The 21406-nt window shown below is 37.4% G+C and overlaps 1 protein-coding gene across 1 annotated transcript in view; it reads right to left on the bottom strand.

The window, feature by feature from the left end:
* The window catches only part of DISC1 (DISC1 scaffold protein), a 214452-nt gene that overhangs the window by 107872 nt on the left and 85174 nt on the right, over window positions 1–21406 (bottom strand). Inside the window, exons 7-9 of the mRNA XM_074863132.1 lie at window positions 20498–20552; window positions 15894–15996; window positions 4471–4659 (exon numbers count right to left, since the gene is read on the bottom strand). Coding sequence (XP_074719233.1) covers window positions 4471–4659; window positions 15894–15996; window positions 20498–20552 — 347 coding nt within the window. The remainder of the gene's footprint in view (window positions 1–4470; window positions 4660–15893; window positions 15997–20497; window positions 20553–21406) is intronic.

Here is a 21406-nt window from a genome sequence, read left to right as displayed (position 1 = left end):
AAAATTCCAGCTTCCTAAGAAACCCCTCTGCTACATCTAATTCATTATTTAATAAATGTATCTGTTCAATTCCAGAAAGCTTCACTCTACCAGCAGGCTGGTAAGAGCTTTAGGACTTACACAGCAATTTCTAAGACAATAAAACTCAATGATGTCAATGAGAGTTGATCAGTAGAGATTGAAGTATCAGCCTCCAAACAATAGTTCAAAAAAATGGGTTAAAAAGCTATTTTGATGTGCATGATAGCCTTTATTTTATATTTCCCCTAGAATTTAATTCAGTATAGAAATTGTACTTAACATGGCTTGGCAAGCACAACCTAGCAATTAGATTGAGAAATACAGTCCCCCCCTAGTTTTGTGCATACATACATTATTTACCAGGTGATGCTTTTCCAAAAGTGTAATAGGGGCAGAAAAAGGCTGAGTGCAGCCAGAAAAGAATTCAGTAAATGAGGCAGGAAAACCTGCCCGTCAGTACTGGTAATGAGGAAACGAAGACAAGAGGGTAGGTTTCATTTCCAGCCCTGGGTTACAAATGCCAATCAACCCAAGCCAGGATTTATAAGCGCAATCCAGCAGTTTGGCAGACAGGAAAGTAATTAAGCTTCACTTGTCTCGAACACAGGTTGGGTTGTTTTGGGTTGCAAAGATGTTCTCTTCCTCACCATAACAGAACCTGCTGACTTTATAAGGTAGATCTGCTCAACAGTAAAGTACAAGACCTTCAGTGATTTTTCCAGAACTATTATGTCTTAGGATACAGAAATACCTGCAATCTAGAAGAACGTAAAGCTCACAGAGAGTATAACTTGATTTCAGATCTGTTTATTGAATGTGATTAATTAAATCATTATTTAATTAATGCTAGAGCAATCAGGAAACTCTGTTTCACCACCATTTCAGGTAAAATGACATGACCTGTTTGTCCCTGGCTTTCCTATCCGTAAAATGGCAATAACAGTTGATCACTTCAATAGAAGCGTTCTAATGCCCTTAGAAGAAAGTTACTGTCTAAAGGGCAAATTAGTACTATTCATCCTAAAATGCTAATAAATAGCATTACTTGTTAATGCTTCTATTATCTAATGGGAAAAACATATTTTGAGCATCTCCAAAAATATGAAAGGATTTTTGTCAAATCTCCTTTACAGGGAGCACTGACAGCTCTCAGCACAGTAAGCCAAGCCTGATTTTTGCACTACATCTGCAATATCTTTTATACTTGGGCAGCTGGCACAAAGTGAGAAAATTCATTAACATGCTAATGATGTGTCCTATTTAAAATTCCAGCTCTGATTATTGTGTGATTAAGTCTCTTCCCCTGACGTCTGCTTCCTTATATCTGCATGACTGTGAGAAATCAACAATTAATGAAGTAAAAAATAGGTGATCAATTTATACACAAGAGAAAGACAAACATACACACATATTTTAGCATTTCAGTTTCTTTGTTAATGTCTTCCAGACAAAGTGGAATTATCTGCAGTTAAAAAAAAACAACCACACGACATTTCAAAATAAGTTTTTGCTAGATGATGTTGAAATAGCCATGTACAGGAATACCTGCGCAGAAAGTTAAAGGTGCTATACTAAAAAAAGAGGGGGGGCTCCTGATGCAGAGAAAGAAGATTATTCCCTGGAAACAACACAAAAGCAAGAATGAGAGGAGACAACAGCTCCCATTGATCCAACTACCTTTCCTGGAGAAAAATGAAGCATCTCCTTTCTACACTGAAAGACATATAAGCCCACTAATTCATTTAAACTAGCATAAACCTTCAAAGACAAGAAGACTAAGGGGCCTCTTTCTCTATGTTACTTTTGTTAACCTATGTTTAGTTTATGGGTAGACGCCTATTTCATAACGAGTTGAGCCAAAGCATAGTACAACTGTGCTGTAAGGAGGAATCACAGGTACATCCCTAATGCATGCCAGGACATGGATCAGCCAGCCAAGCCCTGATCATTTTTGCTGTTAAAGTTAGCATGGCTAATTTGGCCTGAAGGGCTCCCTAATGAACTCTGGGCAGACAGAGAGTAAAAAAAGCTGTAGGACAGTAACATCCTCAATTAGTAGAGTTAGATGGAAAAAGGATTTCTCTCCCTGGATCATAGCTATAGAGGGAGAAATCAAACTAACCAGGAATGGGCTTCACCAAGCAACAAGACCAACCGCTCACACTAATTTAACCCACAGCACAGAGCAGCTGAGCCCATGCTGCACTACTAGCTCAAGCAACAGAAGCATTTTAGGAGCCATTTTCCTGTCAGACAGCAGCAGGGCAACACATTCCCCATCACAAGCCCCACACCCCTGCTGCATCCCTTATGCCAATGATGGCATTCCCACCATGTGCTGGTGGGTCTCATGGGTGTGCTAACACCCCACTCACATCAGGTTTCTGGTCAGCACTGAGCTGGCTTATGGGATGGGGCAGGAACAGGAGGAAAAGGCAAAACCACTCATTTCAGCCGCAACACAGATTTTACTGGCTTAAACGAACCACAAAGCCTGAGGCCATGCAGCAAGGCAGCTTGGCTACCCCGACACAAATCACACCTTTCACAGTGCAGACAAAGCCAACACAATTATCTCCAGTTCTTTTAAACAGCAAAAACAAATGGTAACAAAATCGTATTCCAATTCTTTATGCTTTATTCCCCAAACATGAAAGCACTGTACAAACTAACAACTGGTTCGTAAAAGTGGATGCTGTCTTTAAGATACAGTCTGTTTATTATTTTCCAGAGGGTATCAGAAGGCTTTTATTCAATTAAATGTGTTGGTATCGAACTCATGCTAGTGTTCTCAAACCTCAGTGAGTTTCCATTTGGTAAAGAAGAAAACTGTGTATATTACATGCAATGGGGGAGGGATGAGGAAAAGGAAAGATCTCAGATATCAATTTATGTATTTCTGACTAGTATGTGCTTGGTAGAGTTTTAATTTACACAAGGATAAATTTCTCCTTTAGTCTACAGAATCAGAATAAATTAAAAGAACAATCCACACAGTAAATATACAGTGTTTTGCAACTTATTGTTATAAATTATAATGGGACAGGAGAGATCAGACCAAGATGACACCTCATTACAGCTACATAAATGCAAAGGGGAAAAAAGGAATCTATGAACTGCAACCAGTTCGGTTGCTTCAGCAACAGTCTTGCACAGGTTTTGTTTAAAACCCTGCTGAAGAAAAATACAAATGCAAAGTGCATGTGTATTATAGGAAGTTTAATTGTCCTAGAAACAAAGGAGCAACAAAATGGACAGATTGGAATGTCAGAACCCCCTTCAACCCACTTGCAAATCCAAGCAATGAGGAAGTATTGCCTGATGCGGGTTAGAACCACACAACTTAGGTAACAATGGACTACTTTGAGGAACCATTTTTTAAATTTTTAACCATCTAATTTCTAAGAAATTCCTAAGAAAGTTCTTATCTAGTAGAGTGTGAGTGTATATATATATTCCTCTATGCATCTTGAAAATGTTGTCTTTGATGTATTCCATTGCCTACAACTTTTGATTCTAAAATAGCTCTTGCCTATCCACTTGCCTATGAAGAAACTTCATATACTTTTAGAGCAGAGGCACTTTCCTCTCTTTAACCAACCTACTGCTCATAAGATCCTGAAAAACCCCTAGAGCTTTACAGTAGCTCTTATATTTATACGTAGCTGTTTAGAGGTAACTATAGTAACTATACATTTGTAGTCAATTAAATGTTATTCAGCGTTTTCATTTAATCAAGCAGCAAGGCCACTTTATCCACTTAACTTCAGGAGAGGGTATAGCAGACAAGAGAATAAGCCAAGTCTAGGAATGTCTTTGCTATTTTGTTGTCAGTAGCTTTCCCAGCAATTGCATAGAACTTTCCCAATTGCACCGTGACACCACAACCCAAGCACACTGCTTATAGTTACAGGTGAGCTGTGTTTGGCAAGATGTTTAACCTCCCCCTCAAGCATAAATTTGCAAAGAAAACTCTTGCGTTCAGAACCAGGCATCACTTGCACCTCATACGTTCAAACTCATCACCAAATATGTTACATATACTAAATATTTAGTTATATATACTAAATATGGTTCTATTGTCACAGCCAGCTGCATCAACTGCTTCCACATAAAAGACTACATATGTTTCTCTGTATCTGAACAAATGCACAGTATCATCATCATTATTACAAACATGGGCTTAGAAAAGAAAGTTTTGGAGAACTGGGCTAAGATAGATCTCCAAAAGTTGTATATTGCTGAGATACCCCTTCTCCCCCTCAGTCTCCCCCAACCTCCAGTGGAAACAGCTGAAAGCATGTTCAGCATACCGTTTAGCTAGGTCCTGGACAAACTTTCCTCAGAAAAAAGTTACGCTTTGTGAAATGCAGGATGGCTCATCAAACCCAGTAGACTTCTAGGTGTGTAAGACTGAGCAAAAGCTGTAACAGCCTGTGAACTACTTACCAAAGGCAGCCTCTCCTTGTTCAAGTTCTTGTTTCAGTCTGGTGTAATCATCCTTAATTCTCTCTAATTTTCGGACATTTCTGGCACTCAGAACCAACAGCTCATTGAGAAGTCCTTCCAGCCCCTCCTTCTCAGATGTTAATGACCTTATTTCTTCTGTCAGATCCTTCGCAGTACCGAAATTACTTCCTGCATGTTTTGTGGGGGCAGGGAGAAGGGGGAGGAAAGCGACAATGAAGCAGACACTTGCAACATCAGTAGGTTACACAGCAAACAAGGGAAATTAAGCAACTATATTTCCCAACAGCAACTGAAAAACCCAATTTTGGAAAAAAAAAAAAAAGAGAAAAAAACCCTGCTTTGCAAGCATCCATTTCATTAACATAGTACAAAAATAATCATAATCATAGCACATTTAACCTTATACACACAGAAATAGTATTTATTATTACTGATACAATTTACATTTTTGGAGAAAACCTTTTCCTAAGGTCCACACTTCAGAAAATATCATACTGTAATTCATTGATCATTGCGGTGTGATGTGTCAGATCATTTTCCTGTTTTGGAGGACATCTCAACTCACAATACTTTTGAAATAGATGCTATTAATCTTCTAAACCCTGAAGTATTTCCTCCTTGAAGAAAGCAGCACTATGCTGTTCATAACAGGCACCAGAAGGTTGTTTATAAAGGACACACTGCATTTCTTAAATGGCATGCACCCTATGCAATGACCATCAGGAGATGTTCTTCTGAGAAAACATATTTACAAGTCAAAACTTTTCACTTCTGGCTCTCCCTGAAGTGTGAAACCTGAGATGGGCAGAATACCTCAGTATCGCCAGCTCACACTGCTCTGGAGTTTTTAAAAATGTTTGGCTCCTTTGGGCAGGGATCCAGAGTCAAAAGCTCCATTCTCAACTAGTTTACAGTGTAGTCGAGTAACATTTGCCCACTTAACCTTTATGAAAACCATTTTTATAAGAACTTGGAGAGGAACATTTCCTTACTTCATATAGAAGTCTTGAGTATAGATGCACGATGACAGTGAGATGCTCAGCTATTAAATGATTTTTAAATAGCACTAGAGCAACTATTACATGATACATTTATACAGCTATACCTGCGTCTTTTCAATGATGCAGCTACTTGTCTGGGAAAAAAAAAAAAAAGAAAAAACCCACAGAAAACGCACTGTAATCTAAAGAATACTTGACAAAAATAATTTCCATGTAGACTTGCCCAATACAAGAGATCTCTAGCACAAGATCTATAACTCCAGCATCATCCTATTTTAGCAAAAATTTGGTGGCATGATCTAATAAGTAAAGGCATCTATTAAGTAAAGGCACTTAGAAAATTAGCCTTGAGGCAAATATTAATGTAAAGCACATACAGTCACACATTCAGATGTCTCATCAGCTTCTGAAGTATGTGCAATGACTTCATAGACTCCTGAAGTAACTTTATAATACCACCATCTTATTCAGATATAAAGGTGTCCTTTGGCTTTTGTTTCAGGAATATAGTAAGTTGTTCCTTATACACAACATATCAATTAAAAAGTTTATTTTAGAAAATTAAGACATAATCCAAAACCTCAAATCCACATCAGAGCATCCTAAATTGTGGCATTACATCATTTTTACCTGGTGTCTCAAAAGCATTAGACACAAAGTCTTAAACAGGAATGGTTTGGCTGCTGTTAGGAGGAAGAATGGGACACAAGTATTCACACTGGTTGGAATATGGCAAACCACCACCAGCTGCTGAGAGTGGCTTCATTCCTCCAGAGCCTAAGAGTGAATGAAAGCACTTCCAGCAAATAATTACAACCATCCTCCTGGAGGAAAGATGCTGATGAAAACTCGAGTGGCCATATGAGAACAGGTGTGCCAAAGGGAGACCACACTTTCCAAAATTTTGGAAAAGACTGTATCAAAAAAATGAGGCTTAAAAATTGAACAGTGCTAAGTATGGTAGCCTTGTTTGGTTTTGGTGTTGTTTTTTTTTTTAATTTAGTCAGAAGGCTGTGGTAGTTTCAGTCAACCCCTTTTCCTTGCTTAAAGCTGACCTTTTTTTGTTTCTTTTTAAGAGTTCAAAACTCCCTTATTTCTAATTCTCAGCTAAAACCCTGTTTGCCAGTTCTATCTTACAAAGAATTATACAGTTAAATAACTATAAATATGCTTATCAAACAGTAGGATCTTATGGCTTACCAGTGCATTTATTGGGAAACAACACCACAAATGTTATTATCTTAATCTGTCACATGTTTCCAAATGGGCAAAACACAGCAGCAAGATAAGCAAGACAACATCATTGGAAAAATGGCAGATATTCAGATGCTTCTAAGGCAAAAAGACTTACAGTTAAACAGTGAACCTTTACTTCCCCTGAACTCATCCCAAGCATCAACACACAAGAGCCTTAATAAAACATGAAGGCAAGAGATTCCTCATTAGAATCTGGAGCCTGCTCTTACATTTCAGAAGATAGCAAGGAAAAAGGTATGATATTACATATGAAAGTTTTATACATATTGAATGGATCTTAATTCCCAGAGGGGAAATTTATATCAAAACTGAGGCTGTGAGGAAATGGCATCAGATATATATACCCAAAAGCCAAAACTACCTGACGCAGCTCCCCCTTACAGCAGAAATGTCTAGAAGTCTGCAGTGAAAATTCAGAAGAGTGTATACTAACTCATGCCCCGCAGGTGCCATCAGTGACCTCAATCACAGCAACCAAAATAACTGCTTTCTAAATGCCGTAAGAAAGTAGATATAAAAATTAATATATAATCCCTAGCTGCCAGTATTAAAAACATGCCCTCCTGGGGTTTTTTGTTTGTTAAGAGACACAGTCACATTGATGCCGTAGAAACACTCTGAAGACATGTGTCAAAATATTTTACTCTGCTAATATCCTGAAAATATTAAAATTCCTCTTTTTGATGAAAAAATAAATATTTTGCCTAAGTGAACACAATAACTGTTACTTTGTCAACCACTCAGAGCTATGCTTTATTACAGTCATACCGCTGGGAGAGTTCTAGTTGGGTGACATTAGATAAATAAAGTCAGTCCTAGCTCTTCCCAGCAAACTCAAAAAAAAAAAAAAATCACTGAAGCTAATAGGACCGCTCACTCAGAAGATCTGTACAGAGACAACAAAACTAAGGAAGTAATGATCTAAGACCAAAGCTGAGCTTCTGGTCTAAACCAAGAAGTGAGGCAGGGATTCTGTGAAGGGGACTGAAGGGTGAAATGTCACTTTTTCCATCCTTCCTCCTGTCTCACAGTGATGCTTACTAGCAATGTGCAATTTTAGCCACTGCATACATCTACTTATAAACATGCTGGGCACAAACTGGCACACCAAATGGGAAAAGCCACAAGTTGAGAAAACTGTTTATAAATGTCGAGGCTAGAAAGTCTGTTGCTCTATCAGAATCTTAAATCTATTCCATTTAAACTTGAGTAAATACATGGAATCAACAGTGTTTGGATAAAATGGAAGGGAGGGGAAGGGGAAGAGTAACCATGTGAAGTATAATTGGGATTATCATAAAATCTGAAATCGTTTCACATGAACTTGGCCAAACTGATTATACTTCTACAACACTAGAAAGTTGTATTTTCACTTTCCAGCTAATTCAAAGCATCCAGTGCTCTGAAGAGGTTGAATAACGTACTTGCAGTATACTGTCATAAGGAGCTGGGTATGTACACTTAACTTTGAGGGGCTTAACACCGCATTATCTCAAAAGACAACAACAAAAACCCAGTTTAAATTTCCTCCTTAATCTTTCCCTCTAGGGCTTTCTCCTCGTGTACATCCTTCATCCCCTGCTCTTTACCAACAAGTTGGCATGAAGGCCAAAAATACCAGCCAAATCAAGCAAAACAACTCAAATTGGAATTTTTTTTTTTAAATTATCCCCAGGCACAAAGTAGTTATATAATTGCTTTTACTCACTGTGAATAGAAATAGTATATTTACCTTATTTTCCTCTTTTCCCAAAATTGTCCTTGTATGGCTATATGCTACAGCTAAACAGTGCCCTGCATACCAAGTATATTTTCTCTATACATAGTTACATGCCACAAACTCACGTCCCTTATAACAGCTCATTGACAGATTTTACTATATTGGGCAGATTGTTGCCCATTTAGTAGTCTCAAACTAACATATCAGTATTTTGATATCACTTGCCAGCAACAAATTGACTAAAAATATGGTTTGAAATCGGTCCCATTTTGTAAAAACCAACAAATGTGTTGTTATTATTTAAGCTTTGTTAAATATTTGCCCTTCAAAATACAAGACAAAGTTAATGGCCCACAAGTTTTTTACGACCTCTTTTTCTCATACTTACGTCAGATATTACATACGTTCATAGTTTCTATTATCCATACTTGAAGCAGAGAGGTATGTCCCATCTCTACTGAAACTATGTTTGTTGTAGTACAAGTAATTTTTGCATAACAGTAAAGCATACGTACTGGACGTTGGCTTGAATGTAGTAAAGAATAGATTGGTCATTATTTATCATTATCTATAAGCTAATTCTTCATAGACTAACACTACCTTTAATAATACATAAGAAAGTGAAAATTTACATTTTAGTTTAGGGCATTTTCCACCATGGTATTTATCAATGGCACTGGAATTCAAGGGTAAAAATCCTCCACCCTGTGATTAATGAGAATACAAACTGATTCCAACACCAGAAAAGAAACTGAAGAAAATAAATTATCATTCAGCTGCTGACAAAAAAAAAAGAAAAAAGCTAAAAACATGACAGAAATGTAAGATTTTGAAAGCACTGCCTGTGTGTTTGCACCTCTGAAAAAAACAAATAGCAAATGAAGGACAGTCTATCATCTCCTGAAACATTTTACCAAATTCCAGCATATTTGAATCACAATCATTGTTTTTAAGGAATAACACGTGCCAACACTTTTATGAAGCATAACGCAACTGAATGATTGACGTGATCCTGAAAGGTAAAGTAAGAAAATCTATCTAGAAGCTGGCAAGAGACCCCACAGACATACATTTGGAGGAGGAATTCTCTGCCACAGAAAGCTTCTTGTACCCGGACTGAATCAGTCACCACAGAGCAACACAGGAATACAAAAAAAAAAAAAAAAAAAAGGGGGGGGGGGGGGGACGGGGGGCAAAAAACCCAACAATAAAATTTTAAATCAGTAATAACAACTCAAAGGCTCAAATGAAAATTACTAATGAGGAAAGGCACAAAAAAACCCTGAAGAAAAAGGCAGAGGTTTGAAAGATGCCAATTCAGCAGTTCTGAGACACAACCTGTTCCAAAGAGCAATAGCTACTGGTGGATGCTCTCAAGTGCCTGCACTGGGGGTGACAAATATAGCCCAGGAGCAGGTTAGTCCCAGCAGTTAACTATATGCATTAACCAGTAAATGGTTATTGCAAGTCCTGTATAATCCTTTTTCAACATAGTAAAGGATGCCCTACTGAAAGTGACTCCAAGGCTCAAGTGTCACCCAATAGCAGACGTATGCACAGGCTTCCCTACATAATCATTTCCCCCTCCCTCATAGCTCCCACTCACCATATGCCTTTCAATCTCTGGTTCTTTTACATCTCCTCTCTCTCCTGCCTTTGCCTCCACTCACTATTACTACCAGTGGAGAGGAAGGGACATGCTGGGAGTAGGGAAACGGCCCAGACCTGATCTCCATGATCTTGATGGCTGCATGAAATCATCAACCTCCTTTCTTACTAACCAGGCCAGGAAAGAAAATCAGAGAAGAATCAGGGAGAGAAACATTCATGCCACCTAGGTTTAGGCACCAAAAGTACATACACTGAGGTTCAGAGGTTTGTCACCTTGGCTCCCTGGACAGTCAGTGGAAAGAGGGACATCACTGCCCCCCTCTGCAGACTGCACAGGGGTTTTCTCACGTCCCCTCCAGACCACAGCATACCCTTTCCGTGGGGAGAGAGCACCTTCCCTTGAGAGCTCTCCCCATCTAACATTTCTCCTTTGAGCATAAAACCCCAGAAAAAGAACTGTCAAAGAGATTACTTGACCTTCTCTCACACTCCAGGGATACAGCTTCAGTAACAGAAGAGAAAGAGAGTAAGTTGTTACATGACTGACTTCTGCAAGAGAAGCAATGATTTTCTGCTGTCTGGTCACATATGCTGGAACTTCAGCTACAACAAATTATCCTTGAAGTTTACTGAAAGCCAGTAACATCCAGCAGTCTCATTTGGAAATGAGATTAAAAGACAAATAGCATAGCTGTCTGAGGTCTGCGTGACTGTTTGAGAGCTTGTTTGGGGGGCTCTCTGGCATTATTTTTTTAAATGAGTTAATCGGCTTGCCAATACATTACTTGCACCAATACACAAGTGGCAAATTTTACTTCATGGAGCATAAAGTGACTGTTGTGGGAAGACATGCCAATACACAGCATTGTATACTGGAGCCAGACATTGTGATACAGGCACGAAGAAGAATTAATCTCAATATGCCCCTAAGCCATCAACCCAGGCCTCTGCTGGAAGCAAAAATCTGAAAGTAGGGAACCAGCTATGTCACCTGACAGGACACAGATCTCTACCAGTCTCCAATTCATAAAAAAAAACTAAGCCTTCATGAGGAGGCACAAAGAGGCATTGGTATTTTTGCCTCTAAGACTAGCCAAATTCTCCAACTGTTATCAAACAACAGTTCTCAGAAACAGGAAAGATTTAAAAAACAGGAGTACCGTTGCCTTCCAATGAAAGACAAATTGAGAGCTGTATGTAGCATGTCTGGGGAAGATCTCAACATCATGTCAAGAACTTTATGCCCATACGTATTTCTGCATTAAATGAAAGAATATAGCACAGGCATGAAAACAAGACATCCACCTTACCAAAGCACATAATATATGTCTGAAAATGTCTTTCAGCCTGCACTGGCATTTTCCAGCCTGACTGCTCTGTCCCCTCTCTACAACACTCATTCCCAACTGGAATGCTTAGCACCAAAGCTGGAAGGCTGGGGGCTTTTTTGTTGCAGTTGCTTTCTGAGCCATGCAGAACTTGCCCTAAATGAGCATCAAAGAGCAGACAAAGAGGCAACAGTCCTAGCATTAAGTTTTGTGAAAATATGATATCTAGTATTTATGTCATGCTATTTATAAACTACACTTCTACCTTGACATAAGGAGAAAACCCTTTTCACTGTACTGCTGGAAATCATCCCACAACAGTATTTCCAAGCAGCTCCCACTTGCAGGTATTTAATGAGAGAGATAGTGCTAATTATAGGATGATGACACATGATCTCTTACTGGTATAGACAGTTTTAAGATCAGAATATTTTTTTTTAACTACTTACAAGTCACCCCATTCTAACTTCTGTGTTTGGATCTAATTTGTATTTGCAAAGATGTAAATTAATGACATGCACCTCAGATAACTACATAATGAATTCAGTATTTCATTCATGTCTGCTTAGCTCCCTGCTAGCCACTTGCTGGCTGTCTAGTCCCATGCTATTACACATTCTCAAGAGGAAAAAAAATTCACATAGGGTCTATGAAGACATTGTAAAATATAGCCAATGACCTCTTTTATTCAAATACAGGAAACTGATGAAAGGACGACTAAAAATTAATTTTAGTTTACATTCTCCCTCCTATTCCCAAATTATTTTCTCACTAAGGAAAAAAAGAAAAAAAAGAGAAACACACCATTTCTCACATATTATTTCCTCTCCTGCAAAACAGCCCAAAGTAGGAAAATAAAATTTAATAGTATTTCTACTGTTACATTGACACTTGCTTATGTGTCATCCTACTTGAATTTTCTTACTGGTTTAGGATTATTTCATCTGCAACTTACTCCCCCCCAAAAAATTTCATGATAAGTAGTCACATGATGCTAACAGAAGAGTTCTTCCCATAACTGATTACAAATTTTTTATAAGCATGTTAAGAGCTAACATAAGAAGCAACTGTTATTATAATCACATGCAGGTTTCTAAGCACTGACATTAAGGTATTTTGTTTCAATTTAAAAAAAACCCACTAGATGCTAAACCCTAAGATTTCATCGATAAGTATTTACAAATGTGTATGTCAACAGTAACATCTCATGCAATCAGGAGTACTTGTTAGCTATAATTAGCTAAAGCTACTGACTTAAAAAACGTGAACAATATAATAAGATTCTACTAATTATGTTTGGAGAAAAATTCTGGACTAGCATCTCAGGAGTATTAACTGCAAGTTATTTATCACAACTGGCAAATGCCAATCAGAAGGAGTTGTTGATATAAAGGATCTGAATTGTAAATGTTCACAGAAATACCTCTTGAACATATAAGTATGGGCGCTTTTTTTGGTATGAAATCTCACTGGGATTTAATTAATCTACTCTATTTTTTTCTATGGCCTTCAGTAATCCAAAGAATCATAAACCTTCATTCTTTCTCCTCCAAATTTAATTTTATATTCCTCCCAATGACAAAATAATAAGGAGGAAAGACACTCACATATGTAGTGTTGATTCATGTCTTTACAGTATCATTTATTATACAGTCTCAATATCCAAGGTATTGTATTGACAGGACTAATAGAATTGTTATGCTTACATTGCATTTATTGTGGTAGTTTCCCCTCAAAACAATATCGGCTATATTCTTATATTTTCTGGTACAAATACTCCAATACTGTAAATCAATGTGTTTGGAATAGAAAGTACAGTTCATGTAGAAGATTAATGTTGTCTGAAGCTATCAAGGTAGCCATTAAAGGCTGAGGTATATATCATGCTTTCTAAGTCATCACACTGGTAAGCTCTGGAAACTAATGTATCACTTCACTGTATTCTTAAACTCATCTAATTTAACTTTTGGGATACATGAATCCAGATGTGTGTAACTGCATTTAGTTACCTTTTTGCTTTGACACTGTTCCAAAATCACCTAGCTCTGACTGCTTCCTCAAGGAAAATGCTATGTTAATCAAAAATGATGCAACATCTGTTTAGAGAAAACAGTTTTCTCAGTATCCATTAATACTGTTGTCTGCGGAAATTGAATGAATGAATGATCTGACTGCTACAGTAAAAAAAACCAGAAATAACAGACATTTATCACTGCCTGATGCTTCCAGACTAAATGAAAAACTAACTTAATGTAACCTCTGTACACACACTGTAATTTCCTCCAAATTTCATGCTATTCCAAGGCTGTCCTTAAATAATTGCATATTACCCAATTGAAGATTCTCCCACCGTCTAACAATTTAATATATCTAGGCTGTTCACTAACATTCTGTTGGTTGCCTGACAGTTCAGGGGATACATACATACAGTATCTTGCTTAAATCTTAACCAGTATTTAAAAGGTTAAGACCTACTTGTTAACTATGCCTTATTTAAGAGGTGTCCATTTATGCCTAACACAGGAATACACAGGAACTGAATAATTCAGACTTCTCTATATTATCCACTCCTCATTGTTTTCACCTTGTTAAGTAAGAAAAAAAAAAAGCTATTTTTATCTCTTCCTTCCTCTTTCCTCTTCTGCATTTACCAAATCTTTTCTTCCTGACTTGCTTCTCTGCTAGCTGCAATTCATTCTGCATCCTGCCTTTTCTGATTTTATTTCTTCATGCTCAATTTTCTTGATTCCTGTATTTCTCCTGCATCCTCTGCATGTTACTCTGCATTTAACATAAGCAAGCGCCATCACATCAACTAAATGTATCCATATCTTACAATGAGGTAAACAAATTACAGTATCCACTGTCACCAAATTACATTTCATCCTCAATTTTCAACCAGTTCCCTTCAGAATTTTGCCACAGTAACAACTTAGGATTGTACCATTCACAGTCATTAAAATTCCATGAAGTAAGGGCTTTTCAGAGTAAGAATAAAAAAAAGAAACAGTGCTTCTTATCAGTACTACAAAATAGCACTGATACTTCTTAAAAAGCATAGAAAGGCAATCACAGTCACAGTACTGTGAATACAGTTTCTAGAAACATCAGCATTAAATTGCCTTTTGATTTTATTCCTGAAACAAGCAACCTCTTTTAAGAGCTAGCAAGTATAAAATATTGTTATGAATGTTTTGGAAATCATCCTCAAGTTGTCATTTACTCTCTCAAAGAGTCAGACTGAGGTACATCTTTTCTGGCCAACTACTTCCTGTAGGCAGCGTGAAGCAGTTGCAAGTCCAGTTTATGGGCTATTTTGTTCTCAAGAAAGTCATAAAATGGCTGGGGAAAACTCTGACCCCATTTTGAAAGCAAGAAAATTACCTACGTTCAAACAGCCCACGGGCAGAGAAGGATGATTGCTCAGCTTACCTCTTGCAGGTGGATACAGAGAAATACAGAGGGTTTCCATTTCAAAAAGGTGTTATGAGAAGCAAGGAAATTGAGCATGCTCAGCACTGATACAAGATCTGGTCCTTAATTTCCTTTAGGATTTTGCTCAAGCCTGACGTTATACACTTCTGGCAAACAAACCATGTGAAACTGCACAAGGTTTCATTTTAAAATAATTCATGTGTGCTGGTAGTAGATTCTTGTATCTAATTGAGAAGGTAAATCACCAGCAGGTATCTACAACATGTCACTTTGACATGTATTAAAACCGTCTAGCCTTTTTTAACTTGTGCTCAAGTCCACATTCTCTCCTATTCAGCTGCCTCTGAGACAGGTGTCTAGCAAAGAGACACCTACTTACACATCTGCAAACAATTTGCTGAATTAGAAAACCCACCTCTTCAAACTTAAGGGACAGAACCATGCTTTGCCTTTTTTCCTTAGTGAACAGTGCAGTAATCCCAAGTAAGTGGCATGTAAAGCTGTTATGTATCAGACTCTGTAATCACATTTCAGTGTTTTACTGGTTGTAAATAACATGCACGAGTGCACCAAGAACCAAATTGCTCTTTTGCTGCCAACATTAGTTGTTTAATGATCTGAACAGCAGAAGCTGCCAGTTATTGTATTCCCTTTTAAAGTGTCATTTAAAGCCACACTTGTAATTATTATACCTTTGTTGTAAATTTATGCTCTTAGTTAGAGAGCTCTAGGCATTTAACTTGTAAGGTCCAGGAACAGCTATTGATAGTTATTTATCAATTTCACCTATGGAAAAATACCATGTTCTTTGCATGCTTACTGCCTACCACACAGCATCCACTTCGCCAGTACTTCCTAGCCACGGAGAAGGGCCTGAAGTACCTTACACAAGGCATGACACAGCCTGATTCGGCTGGACTTGCCACGCCTTCGAGGGATCTAGACAAGTGCACATCAATGACTTTTCTTAAGAAGTCTCAGCTATGAAAAGGTCAACAACTGCTCTAACACACCACTCAATGTTAGTCATTTTCGTCACTTAAAACTTACCTGAAACAGCCAGCATTTTGGCCTCAAGTAGAGCTGGTAGTTGAGTCTCAATATCACTCACTTTCCTCCTCAAAGTACTGCAGAGCTTCTGACTCGTGCAAACCTACATTGAGGCAGACAGCCATGATATATAATTCATTCATGTAAAAGTATAAGGCAATTTAAACGAGGCTTCAAATGTTCTTCGTTTACAGACACGACATAACATCCTACAGCAAGGTGAAGAAAGCTTAATAAAAAGTGATGTCTTTACAGAAATACCCAACATAAATCAAAACTTCCAGGCTTAGCCGCACATACTATTATAAAAATAGGGAACAGTATTAGCATTAGCTACCTGCATGACAGAGGACGTTTCACTACTAGATGCTGAGGCTGCACATAGAAGAAGGGCCAAGTTACAAATTTTGTAAAATTTTAGCATTAACAGTGATGCCTGGAGCATAAATAAGCCAATGTTTGGAGTTCAAGATGTCATAACACAGGGTGTACAGCAATTTTTATACAAAATATAACATGCTGCACATCTTAACTGGAAAAAGGCAAAGCAGCCATCATTAATTATCTGCAGAGGCAATAAATAAGGCTATACCAGCTCCATACTGTACTTTGTTTCACAGTCAGGAGACACAGCTGACTGGGGTTCAGGTTTCTGACTTTTCCTATCTCTCTTTTTTTATCTTTTTAACTGCAAGTTCCTTCAGCAATGAATCAGGACTGGTATTAAAAACATGGAGAGAGACAGGAGAAAAAAAAAATAAAGGAAGTGCAACTGTTTCTGTACTTTACATTTAAGTGTACATTATCACCTCAGAAGGACCTTATACAGCACATGCAATTTACACAACTCCCACATATGCAAAACTGTTGGTTCTTACTCCATATTGCATCATTTGTGAAGGAAAGCAAATGAACAAACAAAAAAATCTCTCATCAAGCTAAAGCAAATCTTGTTTTGAAGGCAACCATCAAACACTTGCTTAAAATTGTAGCTGACACTTGAGAAAACATTGCATTCACTGGAACCAAGGGTAAAGCAACAGTCGAGAGAGGCACAGGCCAGTTGTGAAGAAATGAGATGTGAAATGAAATCTCCAGAGGAAAGTTTCCCCACCCTCCTTGACTTTGTCCCCCCACTTCAAAAACAAACGTATATGCCATGCTTATTAACAGAAGCACAGCTATCACTTCACTTTTTTAAGAGTAAAAGCCTTACAGCTCTAATGGCTTATCTGTTTGTACAATTAAAGTACAATAATTCAGATATGACACTAACGTAAATCCTTTTAAATGGATAATACCCTCTTGCTTTAGCTGAAAGAATCTCTTAACCATAAATGGGTCGTATTTTTTTCCTTGAGTCAACAGAACTATCCTCCAAGCAGTAACTGTTACTATCTAAAGACTTCAGAGTCTTCCTATTAATTTAAAAAACATATATCTCATCACTTCTGCACCTATTATAATTTTTCAGTTCCAAGATACTTCACTTTATTTCAGTGCCCTCTTCTAAGAGACTTGTCTACTAATTCACTTAAAATGTTTTAAAAAACCCAAACCTGTCAGAGGTGAATAAACATGCCCAAAGAACCCAAAGGCCATTTCTGTCTCACATCTCCAAAATAAATCTGAAAGTTTTTAATAACTTCTTTCTAAGCAGCACTCTCTCTTTAGGTGTACTGAATGGCTCAGTGAATTGCAATTAGATGGGGAATCTTTCAGCTCCAGGAAAACTATATGAATATATCCCATGCTGGTAGTAACTTAAAGTCATTACCAGTAGACAGCTGTTTGGCAATTATGCAAAATAAGCTGGGAGGTTTAATCAGTTTCTAGTGAACACTGTCCACTTTGTAAGCACTACTGTCAGAATGAATCTCACTGGCACTCTTTATTAATGGAGCAAATGCAGGGAACAGAGGCTGAAAGGAAGTTCCTCTAGCTCGCAGAGATAATTCTCCTGGAACATGAAATAAGTATGTTAGCAAGACTCTGCCTGTATCTATGTCACATGTATTCTGTAGATAAATGAACAACATTAATCTTCAGTGCTATCATATGGCATAGTTCAACAAAACTAAGTGAGGACTGGGAAAGGCAAAATAATATAATGTCCTCTAAACTAATAGCACTTCTTCAATGTTACATCAGTTCTACTCTACAAGCTCCAATTCTTTTAATTTTTTCTAATTATTTTATCTTAATAACAGCTAGCATTCTTCATTACAGTACCTTCTTCAGCCACTGAGGAAAGGTTATTTCTTCGCTAATAAAGATGATGAACATTCACAAAGCTCCTCCTTTGCTCTCGGGGAATGCACCATCCTCCCCTAACCAGTCTGATCACAAGCACCTGTGCCTGTGGCCCCAGCAATGCCCTTTCCCTGTCCCCAGTGACCAGCTCTGCTGCAGCCCAGGGGGACCAATGAGCTCCAAGTCCAAAAAAACTTCCTTTGAGTTTCAGAGAAATTCTTTACAGTCAAATATTACTGTATCTATTTAAAAACCCTCTTCAGTGGTTCGTGGGGCTTTTTTAAAAGCAGACTTTCAAAAAATAAAAAGGTTTCTGTTTAGGAATATACCTTACAAATCTGTGTTCAGACACATAAACATTACTCAAAACAGCAGTCTATCTGAAACCAGCAGGATGCTGGTTAGCAAAGATATGCGGAATCAAGATGAAAAGCTGCAAAATATCAAAAGCACATTTGCCCATTGTCATCCTCTTCCATCTTGCCAGCGTATGATGTTAATCTATAGCAGCAGAAACAGGGACAAGAACACTGACTAAAGCACTGAAATTTACTCTTCCTCCAACCATCTCAAGAAAAAATAAATTTTGAGTAACCTTCACATTTCTTTACAACAGCACCTTGGAAAAGATAGAAAAATTCTCTTTACACTGCCTGAAGAAAAGGACAGCCCACCTGGATCTTCCATACAGCACAATCTCGCCATTAGCAAAAGCAGATATTAATTTCTGAAGGAAGGACTAATCTTAGCTTTTGCAGCTTCAGCTGAACACAACACAGATGAGGCAGAAAAGGCCATATAAATACTAATGGCACAGGAAGGAAAGAGAGACCTCTGACAAAGTGGTGTTTTTCCCATACAATGAAAAGGTTTAAAAGACTAGCTCTATTCAGTTTGAGAAGAAAATAATAGTATAAGTCAATCTAAATAAATAAAATAATGAATGATTTGGAGGAGTCTCATTACATGCTTCCTATTTATCTTCTCTAATAAATAAAAGCCATCACATATGAATAGAATGAAATTAAAATAGTATTTTTATCTATTGAATTTTTAAAGAACCAAACAGGCTGTGGAATTCTACCTCTCAGACTTCTCAACTGTCATGCAATGTTTCAGCTCTTATTGAAAAAGTGTCTAGATGCTACAGTTATAAAATAAAACTTTAAGAGGCACATTTTCTGGGGAGAAGGCAAAAATCTGTAACTTAGGTTTCAGCTTGCAGATAGCTTCAGATAGTACATCTCTCTGAGGTACCGAATGTCTCAATCATTTTAGTAGATGAGCTATAGGTCAATTACAATCTTTTCCTTGGTACTTTATTCATAGTCATTTAAAAAATACAGGGAGGAGCATCATGTTATAGTTGTCTATACTAGTTTTTCCCAAGATGTGTGCAAAAGCAAGGAACAGAGGAGAATGAGCTCAAAATAAAGGAGGAGAGAACGAAGGAGGGGTATTGAGATGCAGTCTAAACAGTCTTTTTAACAGTGCACACTAAAAGCACTGGTCAAGATGACTAGGAAGAAAAGATCATAAAGGATAAAATTTTCACTAATTTTGGTGAGTGATATTAGAGAAAGAACATGAAAAATAACCTTATTTCAGAGTATAAATTCATTACTGATCAAAAGCCAGAAATATTTTCCACCCCCTCTTCCATATAGACCTATATGAATTAGCTACCACAAATTGAACTCTTTCTAGAGCACTCCTGGAGCAAAGATGCTCTATGGCTCACTGTGCCATTCTGAAATAAAAAAATTAGTATTCTCCTTCTTGGAAGGATGCCATGAGAAATAAGAAAATTAAAGGAAAAGCATTAACATCTCTGGTTAGACACAAAAGGTATGCTAAATACACCACATCACTTTTCTTTGTGTTTTTAAAGGGGGATAAGAATTAGACTGCTAGTTTATTATTAGTGAAAGGGCAGGGAAAAGCGGTACTTCATTTATGCTCTTCCTTCACATCAATGAAATCAGCTAGGAAAGTAAGAGGAACTGAGTTAAGAGTAAAAACATCCAGCTGTGACCAGAGTTCACTTTCATTTCATGAAGCTAAGGAGTCTGTTCCAAAATGGAGACCAGCGAGAAAACTGATCACTAGTAAACATAAGCCAAGAAACAATAAATTACTCCATCTGCTTCCTTAAGCATAATCTCCGTGGCCTGTCCAAATATAAACCAGGGTGGTTTTTTGGAGTGTATGTTTAAAAATATTTACATGCAAAATCTGTTTAGAAGAAACGCCACAAAATAATTTTTTAAAACACAAACAATTTATTAAAATGCAAGCTATTATCTGCTTCTCTAAATATTCTGAAGAACTGAAAACTGATGTGTACTTACTTTGTCAGTAGTTTCTTTAATGGACATGCTGAATGATTGTTCTTTTTCCTGAAGGCTAGAAGGGATTAAAATAAAATAAAATAAAGTTGACCTTCTCTGCTCATCACTGCCTGCTACACAAGACACTTTTTCATATGGAAGCACATAGGCTTTAAGATGACTCATACTAACACAAAAGAGCCAATACAATGATAAAATCTATGTATTTTGTTTCAGTGTTGCTAGTGACTAATCAACATTTTTTCCACCCAATTTCTACGCATTTAATCCTGTTTGTTTGCAAAACTGTTTGTACCCTAGCTTTACAGTTCTTAATTAATGAGTTTATATGCATTTTACTTACCATCTGAAACACAATTATGATTATTTGTATAACCGTAATATCTCAGAAGTTCCCAGCAGTGTCCAGGACTCCTAGCCTGCTTTGCTAGGCTACCATCCAGGACTGGTAGCTTGCTTTGCTAGGCTACCATCCAAACACCTAACACAAACGTGTTTCTGACACAAAGAGTTTGCAGTTAACTATCCTCTTACAACCCCATTTCCAACTCTGCCAGGAGAAGTTCAACTGCAGTCACTTGTTCTCACTGTAATTTTACATAAATACCACTACTCAGTTTGTTTAGTTTAATAAAAACCTACAAAATATTTGTACCAAATTGATTCAACAGTGGGCTGAAATGGAGGCATCATCCATGCTTATATAAAAAAATTCAAGGTTTTCTTCCACATATAAAAACAGATAGGTTTACTACTTTGATATTACTGAACATAACATAAACCTGTGTCTTTGGTGCTTGTAAATAAATTCACAAGTTACATTTTTAACATAAATTCAAAAATCCAAGTCAAATCAAACATTAGGAGTTAGCACAGAGATTATTTTCGCAACTTAATACCTCCCTCCCT

The sequence above is a fragment of the Strix uralensis genome, chromosome 3 (assembly GCF_047716275.1).
Source record: "Strix uralensis isolate ZFMK-TIS-50842 chromosome 3, bStrUra1, whole genome shotgun sequence".
NCBI lineage: Eukaryota > Metazoa > Chordata > Aves > Strigiformes > Strigidae > Strix > Strix uralensis.
This window is presented reverse-complemented; position numbering and strand designations above follow the sequence as displayed.